The sequence below is a fragment of the Alternaria alternata genome (genome assembly GCF_001642055.1).
Source record: "Alternaria alternata strain SRC1lrK2f unplaced genomic scaffold CC77scaffold_9, whole genome shotgun sequence".
In the NCBI taxonomy this organism is placed as follows: Eukaryota; Fungi; Ascomycota; class Dothideomycetes; order Pleosporales; family Pleosporaceae; genus Alternaria; species Alternaria alternata.
Window position 1 is genome coordinate 22,676 of NW_017306198.1, and position 24,485 is coordinate 47,160.

A 24,485-nucleotide genomic window follows, 5' to 3' on the forward strand; every position below is an offset into this window, starting at 1 on the left:
GGGATACGAGGCCAAAATTTAGAGTTGACAAACCGCTTGGGCAGGAGACAACGGAGATAAAGCACAACCATGTCGTCATCTTTGAGATTTGATGAATGATTGACGTGCCTTGCCGAGAAGCTAGACTAAGCTAAACTTGCGAAGCGCATCCACCCAGCTCGCGATGCCAAATATGGCCGAAACGGGTGGGCATCCAACACTTTTTTTTCGCATTACCAATCATTCCTTCCGCAGAAGATCTCATTCGCTTTACCCACTTGGGCAGATGTCCCTGCATATCGAGTCCACAGCACGAGTCGCAGCTCACTCGTGTAAGGTGGACCTTTGCGAATACCTGACACGCGTGTGTAGGTTGCAGGCAGGCGGCCTGTTTTCACAATCGGTGATCGCTAGTTTCCCATGTTCGTCTGTGTGATGCAGTCTGCATTGACGTCGGGTTCCGCGGAGCTAAGACCCTCCCTGATGTCGATCCCGCCAAGGCTTGTAAAGTCCGATGCTGTTCGGAGGTACATATGTCAGTCGGTTGCATTACGAGCGCGGCCGGGTGCATTGCCGTGTCGCCTATATGGTCTGCTTAGAAAACGTATATATGCTTGCAGCGTACGCGACTCCTCCAAAGGTTGTACATAGGCTTACAGAGTACACATGCGCTTAGAAATGCATACAAGGATATGTAGAGTTTAGAGAGCCATAACGATCCGCGTACCCCACCACCCGTCCATTCCCTACCTACATTGTAGTACAGTTGTACGAAAGCAATGATTATGAATTCATGTATGCTTAGAAATAGACGGACGGCTGACCATTCTGTGGAGATCAATAATGTTCAGATAACTGCTTTTTGTGATTATCGTAGGATTTCATCAGGAACGTGATAAAAACCCCAGGAAGTGTCCAATAGGAATCAATTCTATCTAAAGGGGTATCCGCTTTCGGTTGAACATGAAGTACTCCGCTCTACAGTCTTGTACCGTTGTGTATAAGACTCCTAGAGTTTGGGTCCTTCTAGTCATGGCTTCTTCTCAATAAGCTGGGGAATGTCTTCGGGCTTGTTCTTGCCTTCCAGAATGTTGTAGACAGCGGTGAAGAGCGGGAAGTCGGCCTCCATTCCCTCTGCCTTCAAGAACTCGTTGACCTCGTAGGCAGTGCTGGTACCCTGGAGCTTCTGGCCATTGAGCTCAGACTGCTCGATCTCATAGATGGTCTTGCCACGGGCGACAGACATCTTTGCACAGCGGAAGTTGCGACCACCCGAGCATGAAGTGATGACGTCGGCGACACCACAGCTTTCTTCAGTAAAGGTGCTTGTGCGAGCACTGTCCCCGAAGAAAGCCTTGCCGAACTTGACCATCTCCAAGATACCAACACGCATTACAGCTGCCTTGGCGTTGTCTCCCCAGCCCAGACCATCCACAAAGCCTGCTGCAAGCGCGATGATGTTCTTCAGCGCTCCGCCCAGTGAGACACCAGCGACGTCGTTGACGATATGTACATGAAAGTAGGGACGGTGGAAGAGCCTCCGGACGTTCTCGTGCGACAGAGGTGGGTACTCGTTGGGGAGAGCAGTCAAATGCGCTGAGCGCTTGCTAGGTTTCTTTTTGCTCGGATCGATAAGGTCCACGTGAGCAGTAAGATCAGTCTGTGAGGCATTGGGCGAACCGCTGGGGGTAGGATTGCGCGAGTCCATCGGTGGCGGGTCATATGCTACAGTCGTCTCCGAGTACTTCTCTTGAGCGATCTCAGAAGCAATGTTCGCTCCTGATAAAGCACCACAGTAGATGTTGAGAGTCATGCCAATTGTCTCTGACATGAGCCTGATGCCCTTCTCACTGACGTCTACGCCCTTTGTGCAGCAGATAGCTCGTGCGTAAGGGAGAATCTTGCCGACCAGCTGCTGGCTCGACCGCGCAATGAATTGATGCGGGAGTACGAAGATGAGCATCGTAGAGTCCTTGCAGGAATCGGGTAGGTCGGGGTTGGCGACCACATTCGAAGGAAGCGTGATGTTCGGGAGGTATTTGACGTTCTCGTGAACCCTGTTGATGAGTTGCGACAGCTTCTCAGGCTTGTCGGAGCCGCTGTAGTGAGGCGAATCTTTCGGGATGGTGTACTCCTCCTCAAACACCCACATCTGCACAGTCTCTTCAAACAGGGATGGGTTCTCCTTCACGTTCTCGGCGACTAGTTTGGCCATTGTGGTGCCCCTGTACCAGTCAGCTCTTGATCTCAGCAGCCGTCCATAGCCCCATCTTCTCCAACGAGCTGCTGCAGCCACCTACCAGTTGCCGGAGCCAACTATGGTCACCTTGTGCTTGCGTCCAGCACTGAGAGTCGCCATTGTCCTTGATGTATGTCTTGTTCTTTGCAGGTTCGTAATGTATGGTGTGTTGATGGGTACTGCAACTCGCTTGCGCAGATTTTGGAGTAGGCGATACGGAGTGACGTATTGCGTAGGGGAGTGTGACGCGAGCGCAAGAAACCTTGAGACCGCCACTTTTTTATATGTTTATGATGTCTGGATGCGGTCAGTAAAAGTCCCCATTTGCTCGGGCTGCGACTTTCACACCTGCTGTCTCGGTAAGCGCAGGGTCCGCGTGGCCTCGGCTCTGCTGCTGATTGTGAGCTTGTGATGCGGCGATGCCGAAAGCGGGTTTCAGCTGGCAAGTGGACTGTTGGCGGTGAGGGCGTGTTCAAGTATCGAGCAAAAAGCGGTTCCGATGGTAAACTTTGATCGGGAGCACCCAAAATGTTGGATCTAGGAACGATTTCGGAGACATGCGTCAGAGACATGGGTTAGCTGCAGAGCGCCTATCATCCAGCCGGCTGATCATGCCCCCGGCATTGACCAATGGCATCGCGGTTGCCAGCACTACAGCTCATGGAACCGTGGTACATCTCGAGTCCCTGCGCAAACAGCTGGCAGTTGCTTTCTGCGGGGAAAGCGCGATGCTTTTACATCTAGGTACATGGCGAGGCTTCTCAAGTAATGGAATACGCAGATGACACTGGACATGTGCGCACGGCGCATCACATGAATAGTGTGAGAGTTCAAGCTTCACAAAACACACAGGCAAAACATGGTAGTGGCGGTATTGGTAGTATTGGGTATTACAAGTCGTGTGTCCTTTCATAACATCGCATTAAGTATCCTCCTAAACTCCCCTCGTCTCCCATGAAGCCGCCATGAACAAGTAGATAGCAGTGAAAGCAATGACTCCAACGTCGAAGCGCTGATGACGCTATGCCGTGATGACTGATACGTGGTACAGCCTTGCTAGTATCCGTGACGCAAATCCATCCTCATTACCGTCCAACTGGGACCGGCCCGCAATCCATCTACAGTATTGCTAGCTTACAAGGCGAAGCCGAAAAGCGCGAAAAGACCACCAGCGAGGGCAGGGGTGCCGTACATAGCAATGCGACCGGCAGCACCGGTAGGGGTAGAGGAGCCAGCGCTTGCGGAAGCCTCGCTGGTGCTGTCGGGGGAACCGCTGCTGGTAGCGGATGGGCTGCTGTCGCTGCCGGAAGCAGAGGCAGAGTTACCGGAATCGGTGGCGTCCTGGGTGGTCAGGTTACCGCACTCGTTGTCACGGGCCTGGTTGCACTGGAACTGGGCAGCAGCATCGGAGCCGGTGGCGGCAATGCACTGGTCGTACCAGTAGCGGCACATGAGACCGGGAACGGTCTGTTGGTAGGCGTCCATCTGGTCGCTCACATCGGTACCGTTTCGGCAGTCGCAAGAAAACTCAAGCGTTTGCTGCGGACATGTTAGTGGCTATCGTTGCGCGCCAGATGAAGATGCTTACCGAATCACACTGGTTGCCGTTGCTGGCAAGCTGTCCCTGGCCACCGCAGAGTTCGACGCAGGTGTTCTGGTTGGCGTTGCACCACGTCTGCTTGTCATCCTGGGGCACAGAGCTGGCGGGGACAGTGCAGCATGGAATGGGGGTGTCGTAGGAGCCTGTGGCGTTTTGCGCAGAGGCGAAGCCGGCGAGAGCCGAGGCGGCGACGAGGATGGAAGAGTAGAGCATTGTTGTGGATGGGGCAGAGAATATCAATGCCTACGAGGAGCAGAGTTAGCGGGAGATCGGCAGTGGTGGTGGAGAAGGCGAGCGACAGGGCGTGGGACGAAAGTTGAAGGGGCAATGGGCGCAATATAAGCCGCTGTGCTTGCGTCGCAGAGGATGTGGGACTTACAGCGTGATTTAATGCTGGTTTGGTGGAACGGATAGAAGAGGCGGGTGTTGCTGGGGAGGGCAGGAATATATGCTCGAGCGCACGGGCTAGAGCAACAACGCTAGCCGGCCGTGCTTGCCTCTAGCAGCTAGGGCAATTGGATTGAAGATACGCTCAGACGCGACCGAAAGTCTACCTGGGCGACTTATTCGATGCCGCCCGCTTGGAAATTGCTCAATTTGCATCTCTATCGCGACAAGGCCGACGTGCCGGGCGCTGACATGAGGTCGGGCGCGACACTGCGAACGGCCATCGTCACTCTGGCCGCGGTGTTGTTTCAGACGACGCCAGACGCAAAACTTGCCACGCTTCGGATATACACCTGCGGCACCAGCACTCCGTCCAGCGGCCTCGTACTCGAGCTGCCAACCGTTTAGGCGCATCTGCAATCCCCATGCCATGCACGTCGTGGTTGGCTGCGTGATGGAGCCGCCCCGGCCCATTAATGTTGACCAGCTTGGCTCAAGGCAAAGGAACATGGTCCCAAGTCACCGTCGACCGTGCATCGCATTCTCTGCGCAAACCCCATCTACTGACACGTACGGGGCTTCTCAATGACGGTCAAGCTTCGTCGTGCGGGCCGAGCTCCACTGTTGACTATAAGCCGGCCAAAAACAATTGCAGCCTTGCATGATTCACCGCATCCTCAGTGTCGCACCGTTTCAGATCTCATCTCATGTCGCGTCAAGACCCGGCGGCATCTGGGAGAAACGTAGGATGCAGGATTGGAGCCACAGCAAACACAGCTGTCACTGGAGGAACGCCGCATCCATGACTTCCGGCTTTGTCTACCTAGCTTATTGCCTTGCTAGGTGGCCCGCATATACATCCTCGGGCCGCACAGACGAACGACGCATCCACCGGCCCAATGCATGTGGCATGCAATGGGCACCACCAATCACTTTCCTTGACAAATCTGGATTAAAAGACGCACGCTGTTCCCTGCAAAGCTATTCGCATTGCCACACACCGCCACGCTGCTAGCTGCAACTTTCTCCCCACTATCCGTCCCAAAACAACATCTTGTTGTGCCGCATCGGATATAAGCCCGCTGTGCGGAGAGCAAGAGCGGAGAAGCGCTGATGTGCTGTTGTCACCTGAGCCAGAAAGAGATGGTCCTGGCTTCCACATACAGGGTACGATACATCTTGCGACTTGACTATCGCGACACCTTGATAGCCGCTACTGGATGGCGTCGACGCGTCAACATTGCCCGCATTCGCTACCCCAGAAATGCGATAGTGACTGTGGCGTAGCCTGTACATGGTAACGCCCGTCGTAAGCAGATTACGTGGGTCTACGACGCTCTCCAACCGTTTGTCGAGTTTGCTTTGCACAGGAAGATACTCGAGCCTCTTCTAGACGTTTCGTGGCGCCATGTACGACTGAGGGATATGAGTGCTATTGAACACATCCAATTTGACGCGACCAAATGGCGGCTCGCGTCATAGGCCTGCGTTGGGTGGGCAAAGCCTCGTCGAACGCATGGTTCGTGCGCGCAGCAACTGATCTACTATGTATTACCCCGAGGCTTGCGAATAGTCCAAAGCTTGCTGCTATCGTGGAATTGCCGTATGCAACCTCATGTTCTTTGCCAAAGTACAGCCTGACATGCGCTGTCTATACAGTAGTTTGCCTAAAGAGCAGCTGCAGGGTCGCTATTGCCTTTGCAGCTACTATGATGTCACGACTAATGGGGCTTGCAGCGCCGCTGTAATCACAAATTCTATGCCATTGAACCCGATGCATCAACAAACCAGCCTCATAGGCCATTGGACCGGAAAGTTCAGTCTACACACTCATCCCTGGTATGCATCCCAAAATGCAGAGCAACTACTTCGTCTGCACACTCGGTCAAGCTGCCGCCCTGAACACCAATCCGAAGCCATACCGGAACATTAGCGACTTTCTCAGTCAGCAATCCCAGCATCATCCGTTGCTCCCCGCCGTTGGCTTCCCCATACCGCGAACAGGCCAACAGAATTGGGATTATCGGGTTCTTACATTTGCAGACGTTGACCAAGGCACCAATGTCTTCGCCTCACGCCTGGCAAAGTCTCTTGGTATTTCTGGAAAGGCAGAGACGGTCGCTTTGCTGTGCCACAGCTCTCCGGAATTTCTCTTCACCTGGTTAGGCCTAATCAGACTAGGATACTCTGTTCTTCTGATAGCACCACAATGTCAACCAGCTGCCATACTACATCTCTGTACATCGTGCGAAGTTTCTGATTTCTTCTACGATGCTGCTCATGCAGAACGAGCGCAAGAGACAAAGAATCTGGCAAAAGAGCGGGGAACTTCTGGGCTAGAAGTACGCCTGCTGCCTATGAGCGATACAGAAGACATCTTTGAAGTCATCCAGACTTCGCCAGGAACCAGCATCGAACCTCTTCACGTAGATGAAAGAGCAATCGCGTATCTCCATCATACATCTGGAACCTCTTCAGGTCTACCGAAGCCTATACCACAGTCTCATCGCGCCGCTATTGGCGTGCTTCCACATCTCCCTAGAATCCCCTCCTTAGCGTCGTTCACCACAACGCCACTTTATCATGGTGGCATCGCAGATCTCTTCCGATGCTGGACAAGCAATGCTATGATTTGGCTTTTCCCAAGCAAAGATATGCCCATAACAGCACGCAATATCTGTAGTTGCCTGGATGTGGCTAGGTCATACGCGGCGACTGAGGGACTGCCTAAGGTCAGATATTTCTCGTCGGTACCGTATGTTCTCCAGATGATGGAGGCAGATGGAAAAGGTCTCCAAGTGCTTCAGGGCATGGACATCGTGGGTGTTGGAGGGGCTGCGTTGCCAGCAGAAGTCGGCGATCGATTGGTGAAGAATCGAGTAAACCTCATCTCAAGATTTGGGAGTGCGGAGTGTGGCTTCATTCTATCGTCGTATCGAAATTTTGCCTCCGATAATGACTGGCAGTATCTTCGAAACTACAATCCACGAAATCTGATAGAGTTTGAGAGGCGTGAAGATGATCTAGCTGAACTGATCATCAAGCCGGGATGGCCGCACATGGTACCTCCTACGAAATGAAGAGACAGGATCCTTCACTGACTTTGGTATAGGCGAAACAGAATCGACCAGACGGATCGTTCGCCACTGCCGACTTATTCGCGGCACACCCAACGATTAAAGACGCATGGCTGTATCATTCGCGAGCAGACTCACAGCTCACACTAATAACAGGAAAGAAATTCGACCCAGCACCCTTGGAAGACGCTATCGCGACGTCGCCTTACCTCGACGATGTGTTGATATTCGGCAACAACCGACCTTTCCCAGGTGCTCTCCTTCTGCGATCACAGGAGGCGAGCAACATGTCAGACCAAGAGCTTCTTGAATGTATCAAGAGTCAAGTCGAGAAATTGAACAGCGAGAGTCAAGACCATGCTAGAATACCCTTTGACATGCTGATCCCCCTCTCTCATCAAGACGAGCCGCTCGAAAAGAGTAGCAAGGGGACGATCATCCGCAGAGCAGCAGAATCTCGATTCGAAGACATCATCAATTACGCATACAAATCTCAAGACTCCGAGTCATCACCTGAAGTCAGTGACAAGGATTTGCCTCAGCATCTGATTGGTCTCATCCAAAGCATGACCGGACAGACGGCAGGATTAAACGAAGACATGGACTTGTTTTCCTACGGGGTGGACTCTATTGCGTGCATGCAGTTGAGAACGCGCTTGAGACGCTTGATACCCAACTTTGAAGGCCAGCTTCCAATGAGCGTCGTCGAAGACTGTGGTACTATACGAAGACTGGCAGATTACGTCTTGCGAAAGAGGCATGGTCAGATCGACTCCGATGGTGAAGACGAAGAGAAGTTGATGCTGGACTTGGTAAAGCAATACGGCTCGTTCAAGACGACACCACAGCAAACTGCCACCACAAATGGATTGATTGGAGACAATACAGGCAGCGAAGTGGTAGTACTTACAGGAGCCACCGGTGCTTTGGGAGCACACATTCTAGACCTGCTGCAAAAGACGTCGAATGTTGAAGCTGTCTATTGCCTTGTCAGAGGGGTAGATGAGCATGCAGCAAGGGAACGTGTGAGCAAAGCACTAGAGCAGCGTGGATTGGTTAACCTGTTATCATCGGGGTCCCCCAATGGTAAGATCAAAATCGTGACGTCTCAACTAGGAGAAAAACGTCTGGGGCTTAGCGACGAAGTGTACGAGTTCCTTGCGCAGAGAGTAACTTCAATCGTCCACGTTGCTTGGACTGTCAACTTCCGTCTCAAGTTGCGCAGTTTTGAGAAAGACAACATAGCCGGTGTAAGAAACTTGCTCGATCTCGCCCTGAAGTCACCCCAATCGCAGCCTCCGCGCTTCACATACTGTTCTTCCACTGCGGCCATCATGAACGGCTCTCTCGACGCATCGGGTGAGCTACCCGAGCGACTATCACCGGAGCCCTCTTCTGCGTCTCCGCTGGGTTATTCGCGTTCAAAATGGGTTGCAGAGCATATCTGCCTTGAAGCGCATAATCGGACGAGTCTTCGCGGACGTATCGCAGTTGTCCGTGTGGGTCAGCTTGCTGGTGATTCGATGTCAGGGGTATGGAACACGAAGGAAGCCTGGCCTATGATGTTGAGTACTGCGAAGCTCATTAAATGTTTGCCCGATCTTGGAAGCGAGCCTCTAGACTGGCTACCTGTCAATATTGCTGCGAAAGCGTTCCTTGAGGCCACTGGTCCAATCAAGGGGGGAGAGGACATGCCAGTGTTCCATGTATTGAATCCGCATCAGGAACCCGACTGGAACCAGATGTTGCAGTGGCTGCAGAAGAAGGAATGGTTCGAAATTGTTACGCCCAAGGAGTGGGTGGAGCGATTAGAGCAGGCTGGTGACTCGAATCATTCTGCGCTGAAGTTACTAGGATTGTGGAAAGAGTCGTACGGCAACGGTATGGAGTACAGTACTTCAAGACCGCAGTTCTCAACAGCGGAAACGAGCAAGTGCGTACCGGCGCTGAGGGACGTCAAGCCCCTGGACAAGGAGTACATTGAAAGAATCTGGTACTGGATCCAGCAGAACGTGCAATAAAAATAGTCAACGGGGGAAAGTAGGAGCAGCGGTATGCTCAGAGGGTGTCCAGTACCTGTCATAGCCGCGAAACAAGCCTGCGTCAACATCAGGCATCCAACATGTGTTAAACTAGAAAACTACATGGCGATTTCAACACGTCAATCGGACCGTTTTATTCCGTCTTCTGCTTCTTCGGATGTTACATTTGCAGCACGATATGCATGGTGTGACTGTGACATACCTGCTAAACGATCGAGTGCATAGCCGCGTGCAGGGTGCACGCAGATGCTGTGCGGCTGAAAAAAACGGGCTCAATGGATCATTGCTGTGATAGTGTGACTCGGCTACTCTGAGAGCGTCGCGGATTTGGTGAAGATACTCGCGACGATCCTCGGAGAGTAAACACCATAGACTGCTGGTAGAATCTCTCCGAAGCGGACACTTTTGCCAAAGCAGCATACGCCGATTCAGCAAGAGAGATACTGCAGCGTGGACTACACAAGGCAATGTAACTTTTCATCGTCTTTTCATTCCACGGTTCTACCAAGGCAGCCACCGTGACACATACCTGCAGCCGCGTTAGTGATGCGTCATCTTCTCCCGTCGCATTCTCGTAAGTAGTAGGCGAGCGGAGCGCAATTCTCCTCCGAGTCCCCGACCCTCATGCCAAGCCTTTACAAGAGCGAGTCAGATGAGCTTGGCGGCTTGCCTGGTTGACGAGGCTAGAACGGTATCCTGTAAGTGGATATCCACAATGGTGAAATTTAGCCGGTGAGGATCGATTTCAGGCAGCTACACACAATCTTGCACGCGTGTGGTGATGAGGGTTCACGGACGAAACAACATCGTGTATAGAAGGCACGATAAGATAAGATAACTTGAGATTTCACGGACGAAATTCCAGAGCAGTATCAGGCACGCAGGGGACATAATCGTTAGCAGAAACTCGATGAACTTGAAATATTGCATAAGCGCATGGAGACAAAGGAGGATGCGCCACGTTGTGATGGTAGTACACCCAAGAAACCTGCTCATAGTGAGAACATAATGGTGATGAACCGTATCGAAAGAAAAAAATCGGCGCCCACGGAGTCCGTCCCTTGTCCGGAACGCTTAATGCAAACGGACGCTAGCTAAGCCGCAAGATCGTCTGCAACGGCGCGAAGCTTCTTGACCGCAAGCACGTTTCTAGACTCAGCATCCAGGTCCTCGGTAATCGAAAGGCCCCTGCGATGCAACGATAGGTGCAAATCGCAAACTCATCGAGTCACCGGCGGAGAGATGGAATGGGTGTTTGGAAGCGTGGTGGTGGGGTTCAGGCAGCCAGTAAGAGGCAGATGACGGTGAGAAGGTACTCTACACGGACGAAACCTGGTGGCATGCTGCGACGAAAGCAAACAATGGAAGGGTCTGGGTTAGTCAGATGTTAGGTACGATACGATGTATGCGAGGAATGGACCCCCGAGACCCCGGTACTAAGCTTTGTTGTGCGCATGGGTGAGCGAGCATGAAACCCGGCAGCTAATTCTAGCGCCCACGCCGCAGACGGGGACGAAAGATTGTCATGTCTCCGTCAGGCAAGGGAAATATCGGTTGCACTCGATTCGCTTCAGCCCTGACTCCGGTCTCGTACCTACCTCCTTTTTGGCCCGCCAGAATAGTCGGGTAGTATATAGAGGCTACACTTTCCGCCCCTGCGAAGTGTTTGCCTAGTTACTTATCCAAGGGTTCATCCGCTTCTCGCTCTTTCTTCGCAACCATCTGGTTGTTTGTTTCCTTGGCGCTTTGACGACTTGTCTCACGAACTACCCTGCATCATCGCGTATACATCAGAAGGCCTCTCTGCGCTTTCCCCATGAGCGACACAAATAACGAGCTCCGCCCCTCCAGCATGGCGGACTCGGAGAAAACCGCTGCGCCTAGCGTCCAGCCCACTGTTATCGACGAGAAGAAGGGCGCTGTTGAAACCGTTGCCCCTGCTGCTGGCGTTGCAGTAGATGCTGCTCGGCCCGTCACTGGCGAAAAGTCGTCGCGACCCAACTCAACAGCCGAGCCAACGTTGGAAGATGACGACGACTTTGAATACCCGACGAAATGGAAGCTCACTGCCATCACTCTGGCGCTTTGTCTGAGTGTGTTTTGCATGGCACTGGTAAGCTGCATCTTTCTGTAATCCCTGGTTCCACTGCCTTGGTAAGCCGTTGATCGACAGCGGCTACACCTGTCAAACCTAATTATAATCAATACTGACAGCCGTATCTTTGTAGGATAACACAATTATCGCAACAGCTATTCCTCGTATCACAGATCAGTTCAAAGCGCTCAACGACGTGGGATGGTATGGGTCGTCATACCTCCTGACAACTTGCGCGACGCAACTGATCTACGGAAAGTTCTATACATACTACTCCATCAAATGGGTGTATCTCATCGCCCTCTTCATCTTCGAACTCGGCTCGCTTATCTGCGGTGTTGCGCCAAACTCAACAGCTCTCATTATTGGTCGCGCAGTCGCTGGTGTAGGAGCAGCCGGTATCTTTTCTGGAGCCATTCTGATCATCTCTGTTACCGTGCCGCTGCGCAGTCGTCCTACTTACATGGGACTCATTGGAGGCATGTATGGTATTGCGTCTGTCGCTGGTCCACTGTAAGTTGTGGAGAAGGATTCGGGATCTAAGATCGACGTGAACTAATAATTGCTTAGTATGGGCGGAGCCTTCACAGACCATTTGACTTGGCGCTGGTGCTGTAAGTGATTACTCATATATGATGTACGATCAAGCTTTGTGGATCCATCCGCTGACTTCCGGTGCGCAGTCTACATCAACCTTCCCTTCGGTGCCGCTACTGCTGCCTTCATCATCCCCTTCCTCAATGTCAAGCGTCGTGGCAAGAAGGTTGAGGCTACCTGGAAGCAGCAGCTTCAGAAGTTCGATCTTCCCGGTACCGCGTGTTTCTTACCAGCTATCATCTGTTTGTTGCTTGCCCTCCAGTGGGGTGGTAGCAAGTATGCATGGAACAGTGGACGTATCATCGCGCTCCTAGTCCTCTTCGTTCTGCTCATTGCCGGTTTCATCACCATCCAGTGGTGGAAGCAGGAGGATGCTACCGTGCCCCCTCGCGTGTTCCTCAACCGCAACGTCTGGGGCAGTGCATGGTTTGGTGCCATGTTGGGTGCAGCATTCTTCCTCATCGTCTACTATCTTCCAATCTGGTTCCAGGCGATCAAGGGCGCATCGGCTACCAAGTCCGGTATCATGAACTTGCCTGCCATCCTAGGACTCGTCATCATCTCAATGCTTGCTGGTGGGCTTGTTACAGCTCTGGGCTACTACACCCCATTCATGCTGGTCTCGTCCATCTTGATGGCAATCGGTGCTGGTCTCTTGTCCACGTTGGAAGTTGACAGTGGCTCCTCCAAGTGGATCGGATACCAGTTCATCTTCGGTGCTGGAGTCGGTTTCGGTATGCAACAGACTCTTGTCGCTGTTCAGACAGTGTTGCCGGCCGATGATATCGCTATCGGTACTGCGATTATGATGTTCACGCAAACCCTCGGTGGTGCTCTGTTCATCTCAGTTGGCCAGAACGTCTTCACCAACCAGCTCATCAAGAACCTCGCCAGCATCGTGCCTGATCTTGACGCAAGCATCGTTCTCAGAACCGGTGCGACTGAGCTCAAGCATGCTATCGATCCCGAATATCTGTCTGGTGTGCTTACGGCCTACAACCTGACTCTGACCCAGACGTTCTACGTCTCGGTTGCTTGCGGCACCGTGTCAATTGTCGGCGCGGCGTTCGTGCAGTGGAAGTCGATGAAGGGCAAGCAGATCACCATGGCTGCTGCGTAGCGTGGTCTGGCGTTTGATAGAAACTTTATTTCGACATGACGATTTCTTGGACGTCTTGGTCCATGGACTGTATGATACCCTTTTCGGCGGCAAGTTAGCACTCGCATCTGGAAGCGAGCGCGGCGTTCTTGTGTTTTGCATGGCAGTACCGTTGTACTGTCACATATACATTGTAATAGACGGACGATGAATTGATAGACATGGCAGCTTGCTTTTTGAATGAGCTGGCAGATGTGCTGGCAGAAACATGACGACTCTTCTCTCATGGAAAATGTAGATCTAATAGTAAACATGCGACATGAAAATCACATGATGCACGTGTTGTTGCTACATAGTATACCCGCACGTTGTTTTGGCTGCCGGTGCATGTCGAGCCGGTGCCACCCGCCGTGACGTCAGGCCGTTCGCTGTGGTATGGCCAGGTTTGGATGTCACATGCGAGTCCCTAGCCCAGTCAGGACGGGTGGGAAGAGGAGACGAGTGGAGACGGCAGCTGACACGGGCTGTTAGATTGGATAGGTTGGATGTGGCTGGGTAAAGTGGTCAGCGTCTGGGCTGATGCTTAGCAAAGCTTGTTTTCGCAGGGTCAAGCCCGTCAAGCCTCTCCCACTGCCGATCAACATCCATCCTGCACTGCGCCCGCCTGCGATTGCGCGTTCGGCGCTTCTTTTTCCAGCCTTGCATATTCTGCTTACATCCTGCCACGCCATGCGCCAGCTGACCTTTGTGGTTTTGCGACACTTCACTTTTGACATCTCCAACTACTGCTAGCTGGCCTCTGTTGCGCGCCCTGGTTCCCTTGCGCCGAGACGCGATAATACTCCGCACAGCCAGCACGCCGCACAGTTCCCACACCGAGTCACCATCGCGCATTGCGCATCGCAGCCATGGCACAGGTGAAGGATGCGAAGCCTGAAGACGCGCTGAACGGACATGCGCCCGACGTGCCGGAGAAGGCGGGTGGTTTCGACGGCGCTGACCACGAGCCCCCAAAGCCGCAGAAGACGGATACGTTCGGCAGCAAGAAGAAGGGCCCGGAAGGTGGCTTCGACGACACACCCATACCGCGCGCACCTCCCGGCTATACCGTCAAGTTCACGCTACATCGCGCCAGCAACCTGCCGCTCGCCGACATCAATACCCTGAGCGCCGATCCCTTCATCGTCGCCCAGCTCTTCACCGGCCTGCCCACACGACACAAAGAAGACCCGCCGTTGACGTTGCGAACACCGACGGTGCGACAGAGCACCGATCCTGTATGGGACTGCGAGTGGGTAGTCGCCAACGTGCCCGCTTCAGGCTTCAACCTCAAATGCCGCATATACGACGAAGACCCTGCAGACCATGACGACCGCCTCGGCAACGTCCACGTTACCGTCCCTGCAGTAAACGAGAACTGGGGAGGCATACAAGACCAGACGTATCCCATCAAGAAGCGCATGGTGAGCAAGCGGGCCTATGCGCTGCGGGCAATGGCTGTTTGCTTCGGCAAGGCGCAACACATGAATGGCACGCTCAACGTCAGTGTACAAGTGCTGGGCAGGACCGAAGACGACAACGGCGGGCGTGCCTATACAATTGGTCCACAGTTCTGGATACGGCACTATTCTCCGCTTCTGGGACGCCTCTTGGGTCAGAAAGAGCCCAACAACGATGGCCAAGTGTCGCGCAGGAGCGGCAAGCAGAAGCCTGAGAAGTACAACTTCCAGTCAAACCAAATGCAAATGCGCGGCCCAGTCCCCGAAGCCATGTACCACCGCTACGTCGAGTTCAAGCCTTTTGTCAAGAGCATGTTCACCGCCAAGGGCGTGCGAGGATTCATCCTCTCAAAAGCACTACATCACCAGCACGCACGCGTGTACAACTTCGATCATGCCACCGAGTTCAAAACTTTGCCCGCACCCTGCCAGGAATTCACGCAAAAGTTCCTCGAACTAGTCCACTACGATCAAGGTGGGAGGATCTTCACCTACGTCTTGACCCTCGATGCGCTCTTCAGATTCACAGAAACTGGCAAGGAATTCGGCATCGACATGTTAAGCAAACACACTATGCACAGCGATGTCGCGGCATACGTCGCGTTCTCCGGCGAGTTTTTCATCAGAAGATTAAAGCACAAGGACCGCAAGCCGCCGGATGAAGGGGGAAACAATACGTCCCATCCCCCAGGCGACGTCGACGGCGGGCCTCCCAAAGAAGGTCCTCCGAAAGACCCAGCCTACTACGAACTCGTCATCGACAACGACTCAGGCACCTACCGCCCTAACGCCAAACTCCTTCCCCAGCTCAAAGAATTCATGTCTCAAAACCTTCCCGGTCTACACATACGTACACTCGACTGCCAAGGCGACGCCGAGAAGATGGAACACATGAAGAACGAACAGCGCGAGCGTAAGAAGAAGGAGGGCGACGCCGTGGTCTACACTCAGATCAGTAGGAGCAGTAGTATGAGTAGTAGTGATGTGGAGGAACTGGACCGTCTAGAGGAAGAAGGTGAAATGTCGCCCAGGCATCTAAGACACCAGGTCCAGAGAGAGGCTGGGGCCAGGGTCGATGCAATGAAGTACCATGCCAAGGAGTTTCGCCCAAGCAATAACCATGAGGGCTGGAGGGGCGATGGTCATCCGGCCAAGGCGGATGATGAGGAGGTGAATAGGTTGAGACAGGAGCATGGGGACAAACCCGTGGGATCATCGCAGGAGGGCACAGCGTCTGGTGCCAAGAGCTAACCGGCTGCTTAATTACTTGACTGACGTCTTTTTCCTTTCATGCTTCTGTCATTGTCACGCCTTGTACATGGCTCTCCTTCTTATCCTTCTTTCCCAGCATTCTACTTTTGGCTTTCGAGCACTTTGAGTCGGTGGATTGGTTGTATGTTTCGTTCGAGTAATCTACTTGCAGCTAAGAGAGAGAGAGAGAGAGAGAGAGGGAGGAAACACTACATACACGGACACTCTCTCTACCCCGAGATACCCGCCATCCTATTTCTGTTAACTAGAAGAAGCTTAATCTCCTCATCATTATCGGATTATGTTTTCATTTGCGTCGACGTTGTTCCTCCAAACTATCAATATGCGCTATGGCGAGAGATTCCCCCTTACACCATCCTCCCGGTACATCACTACTACTTACTCCGATTCGTAAGTCCAATCAACCAGCCTGTTGCTCGTGTACCTCTCAAACCCACTCCGGCGCTTCAAGCTCCGGCTTACTGACCCCAAACCTAACCGCCTTGGCATAATACTCCAACAGCGCCTCCCCGTCTTGCCTCCCCTTCTCAAACTCTTTCCTCAGCCTCTCCCTTCCCCGTCCAGATAACCAGACTTCCTCCCCTCCAACGCCCATTCGTTTTCGCATTCCGCGGCTGTAGTCGAGCGCGTGGCGTACTTCACGGCGATCTGTGGTTTTGGCTTTCAGCGCGATGTAGGCGGTGAGGTTGAGGAGCACGGCTAGATCGAGGGGGGTTGTAAGGGTTGTCGGGGTTGTGGATGCAGAAGGTGTTGTTGATGTGGACGCGACATGTGACGATGAGGCGTATTGAGGAAGGTCGTGGCCGGTTTCACTTCGTAGTGCAAGGAAGATGGCTGTTGTTAGGGCAGCGTCGATGTAGGTTAGTGGGAATTTGTTTGTGGCAATGTGTAACTCGAGGCTACTTTCTAATGCACTAGAAAGTGGGGTCCACACGTGGAGTGTTGATGTTTTCGAGTTGGTATTGCCATTGCTGGAGCGTTTGGTGGTAGGTGGAGAGAGTGTTTTAAGTAACCAAAGATGAGCATTCGCCCATTGTTGCGCTGGATTCCAGTTGTTTTCTTCCGATGTGTTGCTCAGGCTCGTTTGCAGTAGACCGGGGTATGCGAGGAAGTAATCGCGTATCGCACGATGGGCGTAACTCATTCTGAGGCTCTCAAAACTGGCATGTTGGTCGGATGGCGTGGTGTCAAAGATAGACAGTAACCCTTTGCAGCGCTGTTGAGTCAAGGCTTGCATGTCTTCTACTCTCTTACTTATTTCGACCGCTGTCAAAGGCCGTACATCAGCGGCTAATGTGGCTGGTGTTTCGGCTGTATAGGCAAATGAGAATGGAAGGATAGCAGGACATGTGTTTTGGTGTGAGAGAAGGTTGTGCAGTTTGTTGATTACCTCAATGTCTTCTGGGGCGAGTTTGCTGAGTATGTGGGCGAGCAGGTCGTCGAGAATGTAGGGAAGGGCGTCCGCGCGGTCTTTCAAGATGAGAAAATCCGAGTCGGGTTCTAGGTTTTCGAGGAGGAACTTGGTTGCGAGTTGTGCCCACAGAAACACCCCTGAACTCTTTTCCGCAAGTACCCTGACAATAGTGCTTTCTTCTTCTCCGTCCATCTTTCCCCTCAATGCCTGCAGCTTGGCCTCCATGTTGAACGTCGTGGCCAAGTAGGTATGTATATCGTCTTTGGTATATTCTTCCAGCATCATTCTAGGCTTGTTCTCAAAAGCTGACTGGAAAGCTGGGGAGCTTCGAGCCGAGAGCAAGAATTTGACGTTGTCTCTTCGCGCAGTGCTGAACACAAGGTCCATCAACTCCTTCGGATAATCCTCCGTCTCATCCAGCCCGTCAATCATGAAGAAGAACTTCTTTTTCGCGTCACTGACCAAGCCCTCGAATGCCGCCTTTAGTTCTGGGAAATTAAATTCGTGCAGACCGCCAGCGTAGGATAGGAAAGCATTCCAGCGATCCGAGAATAGGTTTTGCACAATGATCCCATCTTCTTCCAACGGCCCAAAGATCAAGTCTTGTAAGGTTTCGTAGATGATGGCTCGCAGTAGGCCGACAGAACTCTTCTGCGGTTCTGTTCCAGAGTTCCAGAGAAAGAATCCAGACGTGATGCCTGGTAGTTGTCCTGACCAGGCTTCAAGGTGTGGGAACAGGCGTGGATTACGGAATAAATGTTTCATGAGAGTCGTCTTCCCGGAGCCCGGCTTCCCTAGGGTCAGTGTGAGATGGAGATTAGGGATCAAACAGCGGGATCGCAAGAGGTAGAGACGCACCAGTGAGCCAATATATTTCTTCGCCTCTTGTATTGGTAAACCACTCCAGCAATCCGCCAACTTGTCTCGAGGCGTCTCCGAATACCCACTCAAAGCCTCCATCGACTGGTGCAGGGATACTATTCAATCTCTCGTCCATCTCCTCGAACCACAGCCTATCGAAGATTGTCGCGCGAAAGTATGCTTCGTTTTCCGCCTGAATCAATGCATCGACTTGCTTGGAAAATTCTTCGACATCCTTCTTCTTATTACTCTTCCAATCGTTGCTGTGGATCATGTCAAGCGTTTGATTCTGCCATTTTTCCCAGTGCTTCGTGTGCACGCCTTCCTCACCGCTAAACAAAGCAAGACCAGTTTCAATTGACTGGTCAAGATACTGGCGCATAGCCAACAGCAGACTCGTCTCAATGTCGCGACGAAGAGCTCGATACCTCTTCTTCACACCTGTAAGGTGGGCCTTCTTCCACACCCCGTTCAACAGTGCCTCGCGAGCAGTAGGCCATCGCGGATCGCCAAACTTTCCTTTCTCTTGTGCAGCGATAACTGCGTCAATGAACGAAGCCGTCAGCTCTTTGACCAAATCGGCATGCTTCAGCAATTGCAACGCAGCCTCGCTAAGTTTCTTGGCTGCTTTTGCGCTTTTTGCAGATTTCTCGTCGTATAGCTCCTTGAGCTCAGAGTGGTCAATTAGGTCGGTTAGGCGGTACAGATTGTGTATGATGTCCTGCAGGAAAGCTGCATTCTCCACGAACGGCGTTGTCGAAGGTGAGCTAGGCTGGAAGATGGGGTGGTCCTTGCGAAGTGCGTTGATGCTGAAATCTATGGTCTGGACGAGTGCACTCGCAAGACCGACCGCTGGTATAGGACGCAACATTTCGTAAAATTGCTTTTGCGTGGAACATCAAAAGCCCGGTCGCGGTGTTTGAGCCTCGTGCGCCTGTTGATATGCGAAGCGCATGTTCGCTGCGCCCCCTAAGGCGGGAAGTGCACAGACCATGTTCCCAGAGGCGTAATTCAGGGCGTGTTTCGAAACTCTAGCGCACGGGCGAGGACGATCTTTTCGATACTATGATCTTCCATCGCGGTCACCAACTTTTCCGCACAGAGGGCCTGAGTATGTCAGTATGTTTGGCTGTGTCATCTTCACCGCAATGGTGCATTGTCTAGCACACTCCAATGGCTGCATGGTATGCCACGTTGCTCAAGGGGCGGCCTCAGCCTTGTGCGTGCTACTATTGGTATGTAGAGATCCCACATTCATAGCCTCCGGGTAAGATAGGCTTGGACATTTTATTGGTCTCGGGAAAAAGAGGCTTGATCGCTGAGCTGGGCGCTCACAGCCTGGCTGAGGTCTGCTGGCTCAGCGTGGAGTGAGGTTTGCCTTGTGCCTACTGCCCCGCACATTCATCGCCCTCTACAACAACCCACAACCTGCTACGGGAACCTTCTTACCTTTTCTTCTTTCTTTTCTTCACGAGTGAACGCGTCGATATGGACCCTGGCACTGCCGTTGGTGTTATTTCGCTGGGTATTCAGGTATGCGAGGGTATACTCAAATATTACCGCGATTGGAAGGGATATGAGGACGATATTCAAGGAACATACACTGAAATTGATCATCTCGCCAAAACCTTTGCGCTTCTGTATGACGAACTGCAGATGATATCACAAAAGGCTCTCGCCATCCGCGCACAAGAATGCCTCGCGACGTGTCAAGACGGTATTCAGCAGTTAGAGAAGAAACTGAAGAAGTTACACAAAGATGCGCCGGCTGGACTACGACAGCGAGCTGAAGTCGGTGCTCTCCGCTTGATGTACCCTTTTCGGAAAAGTACATTGGAAAAGCTCAAGGAAATCGCTCAGGGCTTGATGCAACAACTGAACTTCGCACTCCAGATCATCTATCTGAGCAACAGTCATTCTGCTCAACTCAAAGCGGATCAAATCCAAAGTACCCTCGACACTACTGAGGAATTCGTCAAACGAATCAAAGCTACCACATTAATCACACAGACCCAAGTGTCTGCCACCGCAGCAAGCGTGCAGGCCCTGCTCTCCGTGGAGCAATCCAGGGAGGTTTTGGAGATTCTCAAGTGGCTCGATGCACCAGATCCAACGACTAACCACACTCAAGCACGTGTAAGATACGAAACTGGAACCGGAGAATGGCTACTCAACAGCCAGGGATATCAAGATTGGATTTCTGGCTCATCGCCCTTACTTTGGCTGCATGGAAAAGCTGGATGTTGCAAAACGATACTGTGCTCCACGGTCATCGAACAAGTGTTCGGCCGAGTCTCTGGCCAAGACAACGTTGCTTTCGCCTACTTTTACTTCTCTTTCTCTGATGCACAGAAGCAGAATTACACGAGCGTGTTACTCTCTATGGTCGCTCAATTAAGTCGAAAACGCAGCGTTCATCCACTTCTCAGGGCTGCTTACTCCCAGGCTCCGTCTCAAAAGCCTTCATCCGAAGTTCTTGAGCACATATTCCTAGCTTTGCTTGAAGAATCTAGGACATCCTATCTTGTGGTTGACGCCCTCGACGAATGCTCAGAAGAACAACGAGAGAAGATCCTAGAAGGATTTAGACGTATCACACAATCTCTTCCGGAAATTAGACTTCCCATCACCAGCCGTAAGGAAGCAGATATCGAAGATCTCTTATCGTCTTGGCCTGTGACTCGGTTTACAATTGACGAAGAGAGTGTCAATCAGGATATTGATCTCTATGTGAAGAACGCGTTGGCCACAGACAGGAAGCTAGTAAAACTTCCGAGCGCAACAAAAAAAGAGATCGAAGATGAGTTCCGCAAGAAGTCAGACGGAATGGGAGTCTCCTGCCGCAAAATGATGATGCGAAAATGTCCAGATTCTGACCTCGAGCACAGGTTTCGATGGGCCGCACTCCAGCTCGACAACATTCGCAATTTGAAGATTTTGCGACCAAAATATATCTCGCTGGCATTGTATGAGATGCCACGGACCTTGGATGAGACATATGCACGTATCTTGTCCTCCATCGACAATCTCTACTTTGATGAAGCTCGGGCAGCTTTAGAATGGCTTGCGTTTAGTTTGAGGCCGCTTTCCGTTGCCGAGTTAGCAGAGGCATGTAGTATCCGGGTTGACAATTTCCAGGAGCCCATTTTCGAGGAAGGCGGATACGAAGCCCTTGTTGGTCTCTTTAGTGTCTTATCTTCACTTATTGTTAGTGGAGACCAGTCCGACTACGATTCAGACTACGGGCGATACCGTGTCTTCACGAACAATCCTTTAGGAGATCCTTTACCAAAGAAGTACGACACGACGTGTTATAATCAAACAGTTCGCCTTGCCCACTTCTCTGTCAAAGAGTATTTGGTCTCCAACCGCTTACGTCAGTCTCACCTTGAACTGTCGAAATACGCACTCAGGGAAACGGAAGTGGAACTTTCCCTGGTTCAGAGGTGTTGCGCGTATCTTCTATATTTTACAGAGCAACGAAACGTGAAGATTTGGATCGATGAAGCGAAGCCGCCACGCGAACTTCCTCTGCGCCAGGAGAATAGTAAGACACGATTTTATAAGCAGGATTTCCTGAATGATTTCGCGCCCGCTTATACACTACTACCATACGTCTGCACATATTGGCCACGGCATCAAGCATTAGCAGAGTTAATCGAGGAACCACTCCCCGTAAGTATGCGTCTCCACCTCAGAGTCCTGGAAAGCGATGTCGTACGAACCTCATGGACTCGGCTTTGTGATGTATCGAGCGCAACTGCATTGTATTGGGCAGCTTGCTCTGATCTATGTCAGACTGTGTCTCTACTCTGCAACTCAAAGTCAAGTTAAGAAATCAACAAAGTAGGCGTATATCAGCACACCGCCCTTAAAGCTGCAACGTTTCGTGGAAACGAAAAGGTTGTAGAGATTCTCGTTGCGTCTGGTGCAGACGTAAACTATAAAGGGGGAACTTTCGGCACAGCCTTGCAAACTGCTGCCTTTGAAGGAAACGCAACAATAGTGAACATACTCATCACCAATGGGGCTGATGTAAATTGCGAGGCGGGTCACTTTGGTACAGCTTTACAAGCTGCTGCGTATCGAGGACATGAAATCATAGTCGATATGCTCATCGCAAACGGTGCCGATGTAAAATACCATGGGAATCGTACTCGCTTTACAGCACTCATTGTGGCGGCGAGCAAAGGCTACGGTGGTATCGTATCGAAGCTGGTTAAAGCGGATGTGGATAACCGCACGCTTAATGTCAAGGGCGAACATGGTACCGCTCTAGACCAAGCTGCAGGTAAGGGCCATGAGCAAATTGTGGAAGAACTTCTCCTAGCGGGCGCGGATCATGGAGACACGATGGAGATAGCAATGCGGGAAGGTCAAGAGGGGATCGTGAGAATCCTCATCAAGTACGGAGCCGCTTACGAGCCAGCGGGCGAAGTGTGAGAGTCGTTTGTTGTGCACCTCAGGTGTGGCATACACTCAAATGTTTCTCCATTGTAACTTTACTTCCTACAATGCCTATTCTATGTTTTCAGGATAAGAAAGATCCACACCGAACAAGATCACAACCCTAAAACTGCACCTGCAGCTTCGGATTTGTTCTGATCCGCTCACCGTAGTATCTGAATAAAATCGGCACCGGAATAAAAGCCACCGAGATGAAACCAAGCAGTGAGTTACCCCAGCCCAAACCCAAAGCATCGTACATGTTCAATCCGGCAAGCGGTAAGAATGCACCGAAGATAGAGCGGAGAACAGTGTTTGCGGCGATAGCAGACGCGGCATGGATAGTAAACGCATCGACGAGATAAGTTTGAATAGTCATCATAGCCGTCAGGTTACCCAGACCGATGAACGACGTGAAGATGATGGGAACAATCCAATGAACCTTGTAATAAGTCGTCCATCCGTACACGAAGACGCCAACAGGTAGTCCAATGGCGCCAGGCATAGTAAGGATGAGAGGGAGGCGATGTTCAGGTTTGACGTTGCCTTTAGCTTGTTGCTTGACGATAATTTTGTCGGATACAATACCAAGGGCGATCATACCGATGAACATGCCCACGCCGACACCAATGTAAGATAATCCAACAGCGCCGGAGGAGAAGCGGTATTGACCCTCGAAGACGAACGTCACGGTTGTGAAGAAGAGGTATAAGATACCATAGTTCACAGCGACGTAGAGAGACATAAGGCCAACGATGGGAGAGAGGAAGAGCATCTTCATCGGACGAACAATAGCACGAATGAAGATCTCTCTTGGCGGCAGATCCTGCGCGAGTTTCGAGCGGAGGTTCATGTTTCCGGTTTCCTTTTGTAGGGCCTTTGTTTTGCGAGCGAGGAGAGTGGGATGGAAACTTTCGCGGCCAACGAAGAAGAGCAGGACGCCAAAGACTCCACCGAAGATGGCTAGGATCCAGAATACCCAGCGCCAGGATTGATGCTCGACAAGGAAACCTCCGCATACGGGACCAATCACGGGGCCGAGGAGTGGGCCTATAGAGGTGGAGATGTGAAGTCAGTGTATGTCTCATGTGTATTTTGTATAGTCATAACTTACCTACGGCCCAGATAGCCATTGCACCTGCTCTTTGTTGCGGAGGGAACATGTCTGCGATTGTGCCGCCACCGATGGTCAGGGGCGCAGCTCCAGCACAGCCAGCGAAGAAACGAAAGGCAACTAGCATGCCCATTGAATTCGATACTGCGCAGCAAATGTTGAAGATTACGAAGAGGACGTTGCATATGTTGTACAAATGCATGCGTCCGTATAGTTCGGACATGGGCGCTATTATCAGAGGCCCGATGGCGAATCCCAAGATGTAAACGGAGACGACAAACGAGGCCATGATGTTGGAGGTTTCGTTGAAAGCACGGAGTACTTGTGGTACGCCGGGTGCGAAGAAGGAGGACGCGAGTGGTGTAATGAGAGTGCATGCACCGAGAGCTGCGATGATACCCCATTTCTTTCCAGCCGGCCAGTTCTGGGGGTTTTCGGGGTCATCTGGTCCATCCCAGTCGACTATGTTGGGGTCTCGTTCTTGTTCTGGTGGTACGTCGCCGGATAATGTTCGCTCGTCTGTGTGTGTTGAATGTGCGTGACTATCGACTCCCTTCTCTGGGTCTTGTGAGAATGATTCCTCCGGAACCTTTCTATCTGCGTCATGGCCTTGTTCGTATGCTTCCTTGATAGATCCGTTTGGCAGATCTTGCGCATCCCGCGCCGGGTTTGGTAATGAGGCTGGCGTTGCCATTGTGATGGTTGAATGCGGACTGAGCTGGAGGAGCCATCATTAGTATATAAGCAGACAGTAAGAGCAGCTT

General features: G+C 52.0%; 8 protein-coding genes across 8 annotated transcripts; 4 read left to right on the forward strand and 4 right to left on the reverse strand.

Annotated features, from left to right (window-relative positions):
- Window positions 1-1,009: 1,009 nt before the first annotated feature.
- Window positions 1,010-2,338, reverse strand: CC77DRAFT_934015 (NAD-dependent glycerol-3-phosphate dehydrogenase; the record flags this gene model as incomplete). The annotated part of the gene is made up of 2 exons (XM_018534355.1): window positions 1,010-2,204; window positions 2,280-2,338. 2 exons carry the CDS (start codon window positions 2,336-2,338, stop codon window positions 1,010-1,012), a joined length of 1,254 nt encoding a protein of 417 aa, XP_018386359.1.
- A 1,014-nt stretch (window positions 2,339-3,352) lies between these two features.
- On the reverse strand, window positions 3,353-4,031 carry CC77DRAFT_934552 (hypothetical protein; the record flags this gene model as incomplete). The annotated part of the gene is made up of 2 exons (XM_018534389.1): window positions 3,353-3,757; window positions 3,807-4,031. The coding sequence occupies 2 exons, from the start codon at window positions 4,029-4,031 to the stop codon at window positions 3,353-3,355; spliced, it is 630 nt and encodes a 209-aa protein (XP_018386360.1).
- Window positions 4,032-5,774: 1,743 nt separating this feature from the next.
- Window positions 5,775-9,369, forward strand: CC77DRAFT_841372 (acetyl-CoA synthetase-like protein). The gene is made up of 2 exons (XM_018533382.1): window positions 5,775-7,267; window positions 7,318-9,369. Exons 1-2 carry the CDS (start codon window positions 6,047-6,049, stop codon window positions 9,301-9,303), a joined length of 3,207 nt encoding a protein of 1,068 aa, XP_018386361.1. The 5' UTR covers window positions 5,775-6,046; the 3' UTR covers window positions 9,304-9,369.
- Window positions 9,370-11,140: 1,771 nt separating this feature from the next.
- CC77DRAFT_934235 (MFS general substrate transporter) lies at window positions 11,141-13,136 on the forward strand (the record flags this gene model as incomplete). The annotated part of the gene is made up of 4 exons (XM_018534373.1): window positions 11,141-11,437; window positions 11,553-11,932; window positions 11,990-12,033; window positions 12,103-13,136. 4 exons carry the CDS (start codon window positions 11,141-11,143, stop codon window positions 13,134-13,136), a joined length of 1,755 nt encoding a protein of 584 aa, XP_018386362.1.
- A 599-nt stretch (window positions 13,137-13,735) lies between these two features.
- CC77DRAFT_1040025 (C2 domain-containing protein) lies at window positions 13,736-16,506 on the forward strand (the record flags this gene model as incomplete). Its single annotated transcript, XM_018527187.1, has 2 exons — window positions 13,736-15,784; window positions 16,459-16,506. Exons 1-2 carry the CDS (start codon window positions 14,024-14,026, stop codon window positions 16,504-16,506), a joined length of 1,809 nt encoding a protein of 602 aa, XP_018386363.1. The 5' UTR covers window positions 13,736-14,023.
- A 1,513-nt stretch (window positions 16,507-18,019) lies between these two features.
- CC77DRAFT_1019756 (hypothetical protein) lies at window positions 18,020-19,411 on the reverse strand. Its single transcript, XM_018524897.1, has one exon. It carries the CDS (start codon window positions 19,030-19,032, stop codon window positions 18,118-18,120), a length of 915 nt encoding a protein of 304 aa, XP_018386364.1. The 5' UTR covers window positions 19,033-19,411; the 3' UTR covers window positions 18,020-18,117.
- Window positions 19,412-22,031: 2,620 nt separating this feature from the next.
- CC77DRAFT_908473 (ankyrin) lies at window positions 22,032-22,502 on the forward strand (the record flags this gene model as incomplete). Its single annotated transcript, XM_018533630.1, has 1 exon — window positions 22,032-22,502. A coding segment is annotated over one exon (471 nt), but the record flags the coding sequence as incomplete, so codon positions are not given.
- A 229-nt stretch (window positions 22,503-22,731) lies between these two features.
- Window positions 22,732-24,415, reverse strand: CC77DRAFT_1060656 (membrane transporter; the record flags this gene model as incomplete). The annotated part of the gene is made up of 2 exons (XM_018528351.1): window positions 22,732-23,657; window positions 23,722-24,415. 2 exons carry the CDS (start codon window positions 24,413-24,415, stop codon window positions 22,732-22,734), a joined length of 1,620 nt encoding a protein of 539 aa, XP_018386366.1.
- Window positions 24,416-24,485: the final 70 nt, after the last annotated feature.